Genomic DNA, 13195 nt, shown 5'->3' with positions numbered 1-13195 from the left:
ATATTTAAATTTATTTAAATATTGAAATTTCTTTGCATCTGTCGTATCGTTACGCTGTTCTTATCATAAAACAAATGCAAAGATGTCAAATGTTAGAGGAAACAACTGATGAAGTACTTAATTATCTAATTAATGAAGAAGTCATTGCACTAATAACGTAATAACATTTTTGAGGGTCTTTCATTATTTATTACGTTTTGGTTTTTAGTTCGAAACATTTAATTTTTGATGCAAAGTGGTATAATAAATATCACAAAATCGCATCTACTCAAAATATTAATGCTTCATTCCTTATACGAAAATTAGTGGCGTTTTGAGTGAAGGCTACAGCCTCATAAGTATACATTACCTTATAAGGTACATTGTACACTCACGCCAAAAGTTCTTAGTGAACGAATTTTTTTCTAAAATTAAGCATGCTATAATTTAAATTTTTCTGAAATATTCGTAATTACATTTGATTTATTGTATTCGTCGAGCATCCAATTGTCGTACCTACATCGATAAATATCTATTTTTATATAAGGAATGGAGCACTAAAACTTTAATTAGAGTACTAAATTATCACTAAAAAAGTACTAAATTCTCTTGTGAATCGTATTGCGATTTTGCGATGTGGGTGTGCTAATTAATCCTATGTTTAGAAATAAAAATATGATGAAAATGTAACATCTACTTCTGACAATTTGGGATGAGTAAATGATAAAAATTCTTTATTAAAAAAATTTCTTACCACGAAAGATTGTTTCGGGCTTGAAGATGGAAGTGAATTTGTTAAGTTAGCTTGCTTTACCTATTATTTCGCTGCGTTAACATCATTCAATCCTGAATACACGGTTAAAGCTGCTTTATAGGGATTAGAATAGATTTTTGGCACCTCGTGATTTTTAAAATCCAAGATCATTGCCAAGTTCACATTATTACGCATTCATTGCAATGCACCATTCTTATAACTCGTGTTCAAATATGTATGGACCCACGTATATAATCATTCTAATCTTAATTTTAATGATTGTTAGAGCTTAGATACAAAGAACAATGGGATAAGAACAACAACAACTCAAAAATCATAATTTAATATTGCAGGGTTTCGCACCCTAGAAATAACCCTCAAAATTATCTTATAGGCATAATCCCACTTTAAATGACTCTTGCAGCTACGATACAAAAAATTATTGTGGGACAAGAACAACTTCCACCGAAAAATAATAATTTAATATTGGAGGGTTTCGCATCCTAGAAATAACCCTCAGACCTTTTGACGAATTATCTCATAGGCATAATCCTACTTTAAATTACTCTTAGAGCTAATATACAAAAAATTATTGTGGGACAAGAAAAAATCTAACTCAAAAATCATAATTTAATATTGGAGGGTTTCGCTCCCTACAACTAATTTTTACACCTCCACTACATCACCGTAATAAAAAATATCTATATCGAAAGCAAAATGCAAAATAAACTGTAGTTGATACAAATGAAAAATTTTTATTCGAAAGAAAGTGTCTGCAGGGATTTTGTCTTGTTTAAATAATATTGTAGTCACCCCTTCTCTTTCTCTATTTTTTTATTATTCGCGAAGTATCAACTAAGATTCTGCACCCTATAAATAAGCCTCATTCTAATGGGCGTAATTCTACTTTGAACGAGTCTTAGAACTAAGATACAAAAAATACTGCAGTTTGTAACAGATTATAAAATTATAAACAACTAGGCTGAAATATATGTGTAAATGAATAAAATACGCAAATGAATATGATTTGTTATTGTGTCATATTTCAGATTTCTTCGTCAAATAGTTTTTGAACTAATTGTATTACCTCTTATGATACAATTAGAAGAACTTTTATCTAGGTATATACGTATTCATTGGAAGATCACATTAAACAACGAGTTATCTTGTTGATGTGCTTTACAGGCATCACGATTTTATGGTACATTTTGTTTTTTTTTTTTTTGAAACGGTTACGCAGATATCACGTAATGACGAACCTGATGAATGAATTTAGCTATTTGTGAATACAAAGTTCATTTGCACAGTTTATATTGTACTTTGTACAAATTTTGGCGCTTAAAAACGTATTTTGTTTTGTAGTAATCGGTTTATTGCTTTAGTTTTACGTAAAAGTACTTCCCACATAAAATAAAGTCACGAGAAAGGTGTAACGGTATATAAAGTGTAGTAATTTTAAAAATACCCTGCATAAGGAAAATGAGAAATAGGTAGTTTTAGAATGAGTATGAGAACAGAGGGCTAGGTGCCCTTTCTCAGATATGAAGGCCTCGTTAGACACATATTAGAAGCAGAAACGGGAGTTAAGAGAGGCAGAGGTAGAATTAGCTATCTTTGTTTTAGATAAAAGAAAAACTATTTCTAATTCAATATATTATAGTATAAGGTCAGTTATTGTTATTATTTGTGTTTTGAGGATGAAATAAGTATTACATGTTGCGTGCCTTTGACGTGTTTCTTTTTGTACACAATTTGTATGCGGATGTGTACGTTGCCCTTCGAATTTTTATTATTAGAACAATAGTTGGTCAGTTATTTCAAGGATTTCTAAAAATACTTTGAAGTTTCACTCACAAAAGTGAAATGATTGGGTTTTTTAATTTTTACTTTGCGAACAATTTTGACAAACTTTTTAAATTTGTTTGGTGTTCTTTTTGTGAAACATTTTGAAAAAGAAAATAAAACACATTGAAGGACATTCAATTACAATTAAAAAGATTTATTAATTCTCAACGATTTTTTGGGTTGATAGTGACCATTACTTAGAGAAGTACAAAATCGATCAAGATCAAGAGAAATACAGAATTGATCAATGATTACTGTCGACTGGAAGTGAATTAATTGAGAATTAATATTTTTTTTAAGGAAGTTAAACTGCTCCCGTGTGCTCTATTTCTCTTTTATATATTCTTTTTGATGCAATATTTTCAGATGCCACAGACCTAGAGATTCATTGTTTTCATGGACTTCAGGTTTTAATAATTTCACAGGTTTCGTAAATTGGGCGTTTTTGTTACTATCAATAGGAGGTGTTCGGTTACTACTTGAAAATTTTATAAAGTGAGTAGTATTTGTTTGCAAAACATACAATTGCAATAAGCGTTTTACCTTCTCATATTTCCCAATAACAATATATTAACAATATTGTCTTGTAACCTTTGCTTTGACTCACTCATGCTTTTATAAATTACTCATACTTGCACGGTGTTTCTCAAATTTTATTTTGTTCTATCTTTTAAAAATTGAACTAAAGGGTATACATTTGCTTTGTTTTTAATATTGTGTTTAGGTTATCGTCTACAATTGGGAGCATTTTTGGACTTTATTTTCTGACAAATAAATTAAATTATTTATTAGAANTGCTATGAAACATTTTAAATAATAAGTGTATAAGTAGTTGCTTTCTAATGTGTCAAGAATTTTATTGTTTAGATCTCTATAATTGTTTCGGTTTATTGAATGTTTATTATCTATTAGTAAAAAAATTCTTTAACTGTTTATTGTTTAGAATTTAATTTGTTTAAGCGCTAATAATGTCCACGTTTTCCTCTGTGTGTAAATTACATTCTACTTCAGATTTGAGCTTTTTTTGTGGGAACAATTTACCATTAATTATGTGATTACATTGTCCCGATCTTCTTATTTTAGATACGGTATAAGGGTTGATCCGATACAATGGATTTATTTTTTGAGCGGAAAAGATCAATCCGATGGAGAACATCCATCATTGATTTTATTGTTGTGTAAGTGTTAATGTCTGTTTTAAATATGATACTTTATTTCGAACAAATAGCATATGTAGAGTAAATGTCGATCTAAATTTTAAAAAACGCAATATGTAGTGATAAATGCCACACCCTTATTTTGTATGTTTTTTTCAGATACAATTGCGCCAGTTTTCTTTTGTTTAATAACAGAAAAAGCATTATCAGTTGTAAGTATAAAGTTAAAGCTTATGAATCAATTTAATCGATAAAAACAGTTACAAAGGCAAATTTTATTTGCTACGAAAATTTTAGGGATTAATACCTAACAATCCAGGAATGGTAGTCCATGTTGTAAATTTGTTAGTATTGGTACTGATTCCCATAGTGGCAATCCAAGTTAAAGATGGTTTTAGTCTGAGTAGGTGTTTTCAAATTATAAATCGTAATTTTTTATTTAGTAAAAATACTTGACATTTTAGTTGGTGCATCAACGGTCAGCTACGTCTACAGCGTTTTGTTTTTGAAATTGTGGTCGTATGTTCAGGTGAACATGTGGTGTAGGATAGATAGGAACTTGAGGTCTAAAACTACGCTAAAAAGGCAATACGCTTCTTATGGACAGCTGCCTAAAAGTAGGTTAAAATTTTTGGTACATGCCCAAAATTTTCGTCTATATTTGGACTGTCTAAAACAGGCATCCGTCTTTCTTTAATTTCTTTCATTTGATCTTTCCCTTTTTATCTCATTATCTTTTCGACTATTTATTTCCGAAATGTCAGCATCGACTATTCCAATATCCAAATTGGGTGTGGGACTACATAATGGTTTTTGTTTCATAATTCTTCATTAGTACATGAAAATTTATTTGGTGTAGAAGTATTACGAAGCATATGAAAACACCAAATCCATATTATTACTTTAAAAGTTTAAAAAGTCTTTGAGTGACTTCTAGAGATGAATATGTTGAGTTTCAAATTGGAAAAAATCCATAATTTTTGATGTAGGAAACAATGAGGCCAAAAATAAAATATTATTTGCATATTATAAAAATTCCTGGATGATTTTTAACCGAGTTAATAAATGGAGAGGTCTCATAATATGTCAAAAACATATGCTTTTAAATACTGATCGAAAATAAAAATATATTGCGCCCCTTCTTCCGTTGTTAGGAAAAAAATGATTTTAGGCGATAGTAAGAGCAGTACAAATTCTGATGATTTGGAAGATACCGAACAATGCTTGGTCCATTATCCAGACAATTTAACCTTAAAGGATCTCGTTTATTTTATTCTCGCCCCGACACTCTGCTACGAACTGAATTTTCCGAGGACTTCGAGAATTCGGAAGCGTTTTCTTTTAAAACGAATATTCGAGGTCCTTATAGGCGCTCAGTTGATTATGGTGGTTATGCAGCAATACATGGTACCTTGTGTTAAGAATTCTTTGATTCCTTTCAGCAATATGGACGTGACTCTAGCTACAGAGCGTCTTCTGAAGCTTGCCGTACGTTGTTCAGGGCTGAATATTGTTCCTTTAATTTGTAGATATGCTTTTGCAGCTTCCAAACCATTTATTATGGTTGTGCGGTTTCTATTTGTCATTCCATTCATTTCTTAATTTAATGGGCGAGTTGCTTCAGTTCGCTGATCGTAATTTTTATTCGGATTGGTGGAATGCCAATAATATTGATACTTTTTGGCGTACATGGAATATGCCGGTACATCGATGGGCCCTTCGTCATCTCTATTTTCCACTTGTAGAAATGGGTTATGGACGAAATGTGGGCAGCACCACTGTGTTCTTTATCAGCGCATTTTTTCACGAATACATGGTAAGTTTATAAAATATCAGGCTAGGATAAGAGTCGGACTTGCGCCCCATGGCTCCCATAACTTATCAACTACATACGCTGTATTTTCTTTAATCCCCGCTGTATTATTTTGACCCATTACAATGTTCAGAGATAATAAGTGAAGTCAAAAAATCAACAGCATTTTTTATTATACAAAAATCAGAGACAAAATTAAAAAAAAACTAGACCCATTAAAATTTTGCAATTCCATTTCATTTTGCTAAATAACTCATACTTAGAGATGCAGGAACTTTTGCATCAAAACTAATAAATTTCGAATCAGTACAACCTAACCTAACCCTAATCTAACTTTTAAAAGGTGCATTACATTAAAAAAAAAAAACGAAATAGGTAAATATAAATAAAATTTATTTTTCAATCATTTCCAGTTCGAATCACCAAAAAGTTTATTAGATAGGTATAATTTGTCATTTAGCAAAATGGACTGTCCCTGCAAATTTTCAAGACAATCGGAGGACTCCGATTTTTAGGAATTTCCAATTAATTGAATTGATAAAATTGTATTATATTTTGTAATTTTGTCATCATCATGAGGTCGTCAGTCCTAATCTTCGCATTTCCCTAAAACTAGAACAACTCATATTCTTAACTATTTGCGAGTCTAGGTCTATCTCTACCCTTCCTAACTCCCGTTTCTGCCTCTGATATGTCTCTGACTAGACCTTCATGCCTGAGAAGGTGTACTACTAACCTATATCGCCTATTTCTTATTGACTTCCATAGAGTTCTCTGTTCTCCTATTCTTTCTAATACCTCTTCATTTCAAACTTTCTCTATCCACGGTATCCTCATCATTCGCCTATAACACAATACATTTCGAACGCTTCTAACCTTTTCTTTTCCGCTGCGCCTACTGTCCATGTTTACCACCCGTACAAGGTCGCGCTACAAGCATACACCTTTAACAACCTTTTTTGAAATTTCTAAATTAACCGTTCGCGAGCATAGAAGTGATTTCTTTTTATTGAAGGCGATTCGACCCTGCGCTATCCGCTGCTTTATATCCCTATTACTCCTTCCGTCCTGACTTATCTGACTTCCTAGATACCTAAAATCAGCCATTTCTTCTAATTTTTCGTCTCCTATCTTTATATTCGCTCTTTTCCTACTTTTTCTTCCCTTGCATCCCAGTATTTTTGTTTTACTTTTTTTAATTTTGTACTCTTCTTAAAAAAGGTTAGCGTGCCCCTTCGTACGTTTAAAATTTGGGCATTTATGGGTATGATGGGCCAAATTCCATTATCCTACCTGTCAAGATACGTAGAGAAGAAGTTGGGTGACCGCATGGGCAATGTTATAGTGTGGGCATCTATAATTATGGGTCAACCGTTATGTATAATGATGTACTATCACGATTACGTAATTACGCATTTCAGTGATGCTTTGGAAGATTTTAGTCACGTGTAGAAGTGACAGCAAATTGAGTCTGCACGTTTGATTACAAACGAGATTAAAAACTTAAAATTGAGTTACCTTTTTTTATAACATCACAATTTTTGTGGTCGTGGTGTTGGTCGATTAGAGTGATGGTTTGGGTACGTGCATTTGTTTTTGAATTGGTGCCGATAAGGTCATTTAAAAGTTGTTCACGTTTGATTTACCTACTTATAATTTTAAAATTAGTTCTATAAATATTGTAGCTACAACGATTTTGTGATTTGTAAATATGCATTTAAAATTGCAATTAACATTTATTAAGTCTGCAATTATATTTTATATTAACGTTATACAACTTAGTTATTGATTGTTTATTAAGAAATGTTATTGCCAAATTGTTTATAACCTTTATTAAAATTAAAGTATATGCCTCATTTCTGCCTTTGGTGTTTTATCTTTCATTTATTTTTATTACAAGATATTTCTCATGGATAATTGAATGTTATAAAGTATTATTATCAGTTTTCGGGCTTTTGACTGTCGTCTAAAGATTTTATTCTCAACATTCCGTCGACACGTGTGGATGACATCTTCAGGAGTTCTTCTTCCAAGGGTGGTAGGTTGAATAAAATAAGTTAGTAAACTTAAACTAAAAAGGAGACACTAAACTTTTTACATATTTCGGATACCTAACTGTGCCAAGTCTTACTACGTAGATATTTCTGAAATGGCTGGATTATTTGACTAATTCTGGCCTAATAATCATTTTGAATAAACTGGATAGATATTATTGTACTTACACAATAACGACGGGATAGTACAAATAATATCCAAATTAATTACTTTTGTTTTAGCGTCTATCCTATATAATTATAATGAATATTATGTATTTGTTTAATTTGTATGTTGAAATTTTATTATTAAGGAAGATATGTGTAATAAAATGTTACGAAAAAAAAGGACTTTAAAATATGACAGGTAGAGAGAAATACAAATTATGGAAACGTTTTCAAAATTAAATTGTCATTATAAATTGTACGGTGAGCTACACCTTTGTTAATTTTAAGTTACATATTAACGTGGACGTCTTGAGTCCTGTAAAAATGACATCTCATTTAGTTTCTGACGCGCATGCTATTTTTCATCTTTTCCCGCTTAGGAAGTCATTAAAAGCTTTTGATTTGGACTAAGTAATAGATAGATTTTGCATCGTTAAATAATTTTACATTAAGTTATGGTTTTTAATATTACTTTTTATCAGGGTGGGCTATCTACTGACCTTGGCTCACCTGGATTCAGCCTTAATTACGTCACTGATGGACATCTTCCATTTTTAAAAATAAATTAAATATTTCTTTTTAGATTAATTAAAAAAGAGGAAATGTATGCAAGATATTATTATTATTATTTATTCATCTTTGCTTTCCAATTTAATGGTAATCAATACTTTTAAAACAAAACATAAAAATAGCCTCCGAAGGGGGTAATTTTTAAGCACTATATGAATGTCGATGTAATATGCTATAATTTTACGTACAATTAAATTGATTGTAGGTAAGAGAAATCGCACTATTACTTGTACTAGATAAGTAGATGCTAGTGATTTCTTTTTCATGAAGCAAAAATGAAGATATCCACGGGTGTATTTTAAATTATACAGTAAATTCAAAAGTACATGCTATGGTCTTAATACGTACAAATTTAACATTTACTTCCTATTATAAAGGATCTAATTTAAACAAGCAGTCGATAAAAAGCTAATAGCTAAGAAATATGTTCCTACAACCCTCTCACACATGAGCCGTGTTAACGTGCGCTTATCTAATAAATATATTCAAATTGTATCATCATTCTGATCGTTAACAGTTGACGACTCGCTAACTAGATCCACTACGAGTGTCCTCAGAATACTGTTGTCTCTCAAAGAAAAAGCAGTCCATATTTACAAATTAAAATGGCTAAAAAGCAATTACAAAAAATTACGGAAACTTACATTTCTGACACGCAAGGGTATTTTAGAATGTGTCTTATCGAATCAAACGACACTGGCATTGTTTTTTATGTAAAAAAGGCCGTTGCTATCTATTGTTTCGTTGGCCAAATCATCCTTTTAATGTTAGACTGGCCGCAAAATGAGAACACCGCAGATCTTGCCTTCTCAGTTATTATTACGACTACTTTTATGCTTTTTGATATTGCAGTGTTACAGTGGCATTTCAAAAAGGACGAAATTTTAAAAACAATTCGAAAGATTGACAACTGTATAAGGTTTGAAAATGAAAAAATCATAAATATTGCTACAAATGATAATAAATTCAGAAAAACAATAACAAGGTTGATCTTCTTCTCTCTTTCGTTTCTTCTGGCTTCTGTTACAGTTATCTGGTTGTATGAACTTTTATTTGATTACGAACGTTATTACAAAGTCATTGAAAATGGTAATGCGACCACTAAAAGATACATTCAAAGGTATGTTGTTCAAAGTTGGGTACCCTTCGATTCTACCGCATCGAGATTGAATCACTTCCTAACTGTTGCAATTACCTTAGGGCCACTTACGTTCCTCGTAACAGGTTTTTCTGGTACGTATTGGATAATACAAAATTTTTAACAAAAACTAAATGACAAATTTTAAAAAAATAATTTTATATTGTTTGTCTTGTTTTTCAGCGGTCGATTCATTGTTTATTGGACTTACGACGTATGCTTGTACCCATTTCAAAATTTTGAAATATATTTTAGAAAACATTGACGAATTTGAAACGGATAGAGCTCCAATAAGCAACGATAATAATTTAATTTTGGAAGAAAAAATAAAAGCGGCAGTTATTTATTTGGATGAATTATTGGAGTAAGAAGCGTGATTAGATTTTACTCAAACATAAAAGCTTTTTTTTGTATTACAAAGAAGAGAAATCATTCTAAAGTAGGGTCTTTCCAGACTGGTCACCTGAGATACTTGCAGGAGTGAATAGAAGGAGTCTCAAAATTGACCAATGAATGTTGATTTGATTGTTATGAGTAATTTCTTAACGGACTTTGATGCTTAATAAGAACATGAATGAATTTTGCTAGTACAACTCAAAAAGTTCTAATTAAAAGTTGAAAAAATTCAAGTTCTTTTAGTGAGATGTTGAAATTATATTATAATGAATGTGATATTCGAATTCATCATGCTCAAACTAGGTATATGTTTACAATTGGAGACAAAGTTTTTAATATTGATCTACTGAATGAGTACTCGAAGGACGAAGGATCTCGCTAGATCCTTACGGAAAGTGGCCTTCAACCAAACTCTTTGAAACGCTGGATTCTGGTAGTTCTCGACGTGCAAATCAAAAGTATCAATTAAAAATTAAAACTTTTGATCTACAAAGGGCCATTTTCTGTAAGGCTCCACCGGCTCATTTGCATTAGAAAGATTTCTTTCTTTTTTTAATTAAGCAGCCATTTTAATTCAAAAAACGACAATATAGTGCTCTATACGTAGTAAAAATATAAATAGATATGTACTATTCATTTGGATTAATTTTTTTAAATACGATTCGTAGTTTTTGCGAATCCATACGAAAATTATATGATATCCAGATGCTATTTCAAATAATGTGGGCAAGTAGCTTTTTTGGCCTATCCCTTATCATGCTGTCACAAGTGAGAATTAATGAGGTGAACATACGCTTTAAAAGATTATATGAATTATTATTTAAGGTTTCTTCGACAGATCCGAAGTTTATGATGGATTTTTTAACTATGGTTATTGGAACAGTTGATAGGGTGTTCTTTTGTTGCTACTACGGAAGTAAACTAACATTTACTGTAAGTCGAGCATCACTTAAACGTATTAATAGTAGTGTTTTAAGTTAAGAAAAGGTTTAAAATCGGGAATTTCGCAAAACGTTTAGAAATCTAAAACGCGTTTCGATACCCTAGGTTCTATCCTCAGATGGAGACTAAATTAATGTTAAGTCAAAACCTGTTTCTATTAATTTCGCATAAAATATAATTAAGTTGTCTATTCCAAAAAATGGATCAAAGAATCTGTATCAAATCGTCGAATTACTGTTAGAGATATTTACCCATGAGACGGGTCGTCACGAAATTCGTACCATAATAAAAAATAACATTGTTAAGGAGCTGCTGGCTCCAATTTGCTCCAGAGGATCATAACTGGTGACGATTATGACATGGAAGCCAAAGCTCAATCATCCCAACGGAAGTTGCCGTACGAGTCAAGACCGAAAAAAGCGAGCCAAGTTTGGTCGAATGTGAAGATTTTGCATACAGTTTTCTACGATTGCAGGGGCGTGGTGCATCATGAGTTATTACCACAGGGTAGAACGGTCAATAAGGAATATTACCTGCAAGTTATGCGCAATTTGCGCGAAGCAATCCGCCAAAAACTCCCGGATTTGTGGAATAACAAAAATTGGCTTTTGCACCATGATAACGCCCCTGCTCATACATCATTGCTTGTGGGTGAATTTTTGGCTAAAAACAATACACTAATAATGTCGCAGCCACCGTATTCCCCAGATTTGGCCCCCTGTGACTTTTTCTTGTTCCCGAAACTGAAGAGGCCCATGAAAGAACGACGCTACGTTATGATTAAGGAGAAAAGGACGACATCGAAGGAGGAGTTGTACAAGATCTCAAAAAAAATATTTTTTGAAGTGATTCGAGGATTGATAAAACGTTGGCACGAGTGTATAATATCTGGTGGGGATTACTTTAAAGGGGACAAAATAGATATTCATGAATAAATAACTAACACAAAATTTGCGATACTTTTTGAACAGATCTCGTACTTTGTGTATTAAGTAAAAGCTTATGAAAAAAATAATTTGTATGTTATTTACACTAATTTTATTAAATAGGCGTTTATAATAAACAGCTTACGAAATAAACATTACTTTTAAACGTTAGGCCGAAGAAGTGTACGCTGCGTTGTATAATTCTAATTGGAATGCGGCAAGTAAATCATTTAAAAGGTCTCTGCTGATTATGATGATGCGTACAGTGGAACCTGTAATATTAACAATTGGAGGAGTATTTCCATTGACTCTGCAGACATTCGTGGAGGTAAAAATTATAAGTTATTTTAGAATCAAAAAGATTTCGCTTTCAATTTAAATGGTTTCAGATACTGAGGGCTGGATATTCAATTGCGTTATTAATTAAGAAATAAGAGATTTACCTACCGGAATAACCCACACTCACAATTATTAGTATTTGCTATAATAAAACATGTTGTATTGTAATAGAAATAATTAAATGCTTGTTTAATTTATTGGGCTTTTCGTGATATGCAGTGTGTCCAAAGTACAAGGCTTTTAAAAAATTTCACTCAAGAAGTATTTAAGTTAAATAAGCGTAATATTTTAAAAGCTTTTACCCGTGGCGCTGATGTCCTAAATACGCGTCAAAGATCATCGAAAATACAATAATTTGATAAATAGTCCTAATAAGGATAAAAGTTTTTAATTTTCTAGGTTAAAAATACACATTGCGTAGAATGACAGTGATAATCCTTCTTTATCAAGATGAAAAGGATTTTTTCTATCTCTAGGGAACAGTGTTTCTTTTTTGGATAAATGGTACCCCTGACTAAAGGTGTATAGAATTTAATGAAGATCAATTGAGTAGTTAAGGTGTGAAATGGTAATAAACAAACAAACAAACTCATTTCTCATTTATAATATTAGTTTCCTATTGATTCATCTAAAAATATGAGCAAACTTGTCGGTATGAAAATAGTTAGTCTGTTACGGAAATCAATTCTCAAAGATTTTGACCGTTTTTTCTGAGAATGTTTTAAATTTGCCCCCAAAATCAGTCCCCAAATCGTATAATTACAATATTACCATTAAAATTTTGTGATTTACGGTTTTTGGATTTTTTATCTTTTACTTGAGCTATAAGACATTGCTTCTTACCAAATTTAAAGATTTAATAAACTCAACGGAAGGTTTTGATTGTCTTCTCAAAATATGCGGCATAAACAGACGTATCTTTTGATTGTGTTGACTTATTATACGAGGGTGGATTGATAAGTTTCCGGCCTGACCAAGAAAAACAAGGTTTTTAAAAATTTTTTTTTTTTATTTCTCAACATAATCTCCTCCAAGGCTGATACATTTCTCATAGCGGTGTTCCAGTCTATTAATGCCATCTCTATAGACTGATTCGTCAAGCTCCTCAAAATAACCATTTACAGCTTCGATTACT

At 31.7% G+C, this 13195-nt stretch overlaps 1 protein-coding gene and 1 long non-coding RNA gene across 2 annotated transcripts in view; one reads left to right on the top strand and one right to left on the bottom strand.

Moving 5' to 3' along the window:
- Positions 1-2673, bottom strand: part of LOC112906423 — an 11421-nt gene extending 8748 nt beyond the window's left edge. The window contains exon 1 of the long non-coding RNA XR_003232337.1: positions 734-2673. This is a non-coding gene — a long non-coding RNA (uncharacterized LOC112906423). The remainder of the gene's footprint in view (positions 1-733) is intronic.
- Positions 1-7410, top strand: part of LOC108732978 (diacylglycerol O-acyltransferase 1) — a 17327-nt gene extending 9917 nt beyond the window's left edge. Inside the window, exons 3-9 of the mRNA XM_025980515.1 lie at positions 3662-3756; positions 3895-3947; positions 4033-4138; positions 4200-4352; positions 4907-5223; positions 5279-5551; positions 6770-7410. Of these exons, the coding sequence (XP_025836300.1) occupies positions 3662-3756; positions 3895-3947; positions 4033-4138; positions 4200-4352; positions 4907-5223; positions 5279-5551; positions 6770-7000 (1228 nt within the window). The 3' untranslated portion in view covers positions 7001-7410. The remainder of the gene's footprint in view (positions 1-3661; positions 3757-3894; positions 3948-4032; positions 4139-4199; positions 4353-4906; positions 5224-5278; positions 5552-6769) is intronic.
- Positions 7411-13195: the final 5785 nt, after the last annotated feature.

The sequence above is a fragment of the Agrilus planipennis genome, unplaced genomic scaffold, assembly GCF_000699045.2.
Source record: "Agrilus planipennis isolate EAB-ADULT unplaced genomic scaffold, Apla_2.0 scaffold22, whole genome shotgun sequence".
NCBI lineage: Eukaryota > Metazoa > Arthropoda > Insecta > Coleoptera > Buprestidae > Agrilus > Agrilus planipennis.
The sequence above is the reverse complement of the archived record's forward strand: the minus strand, read 5'-3'. Positions and strand labels throughout refer to the sequence as shown.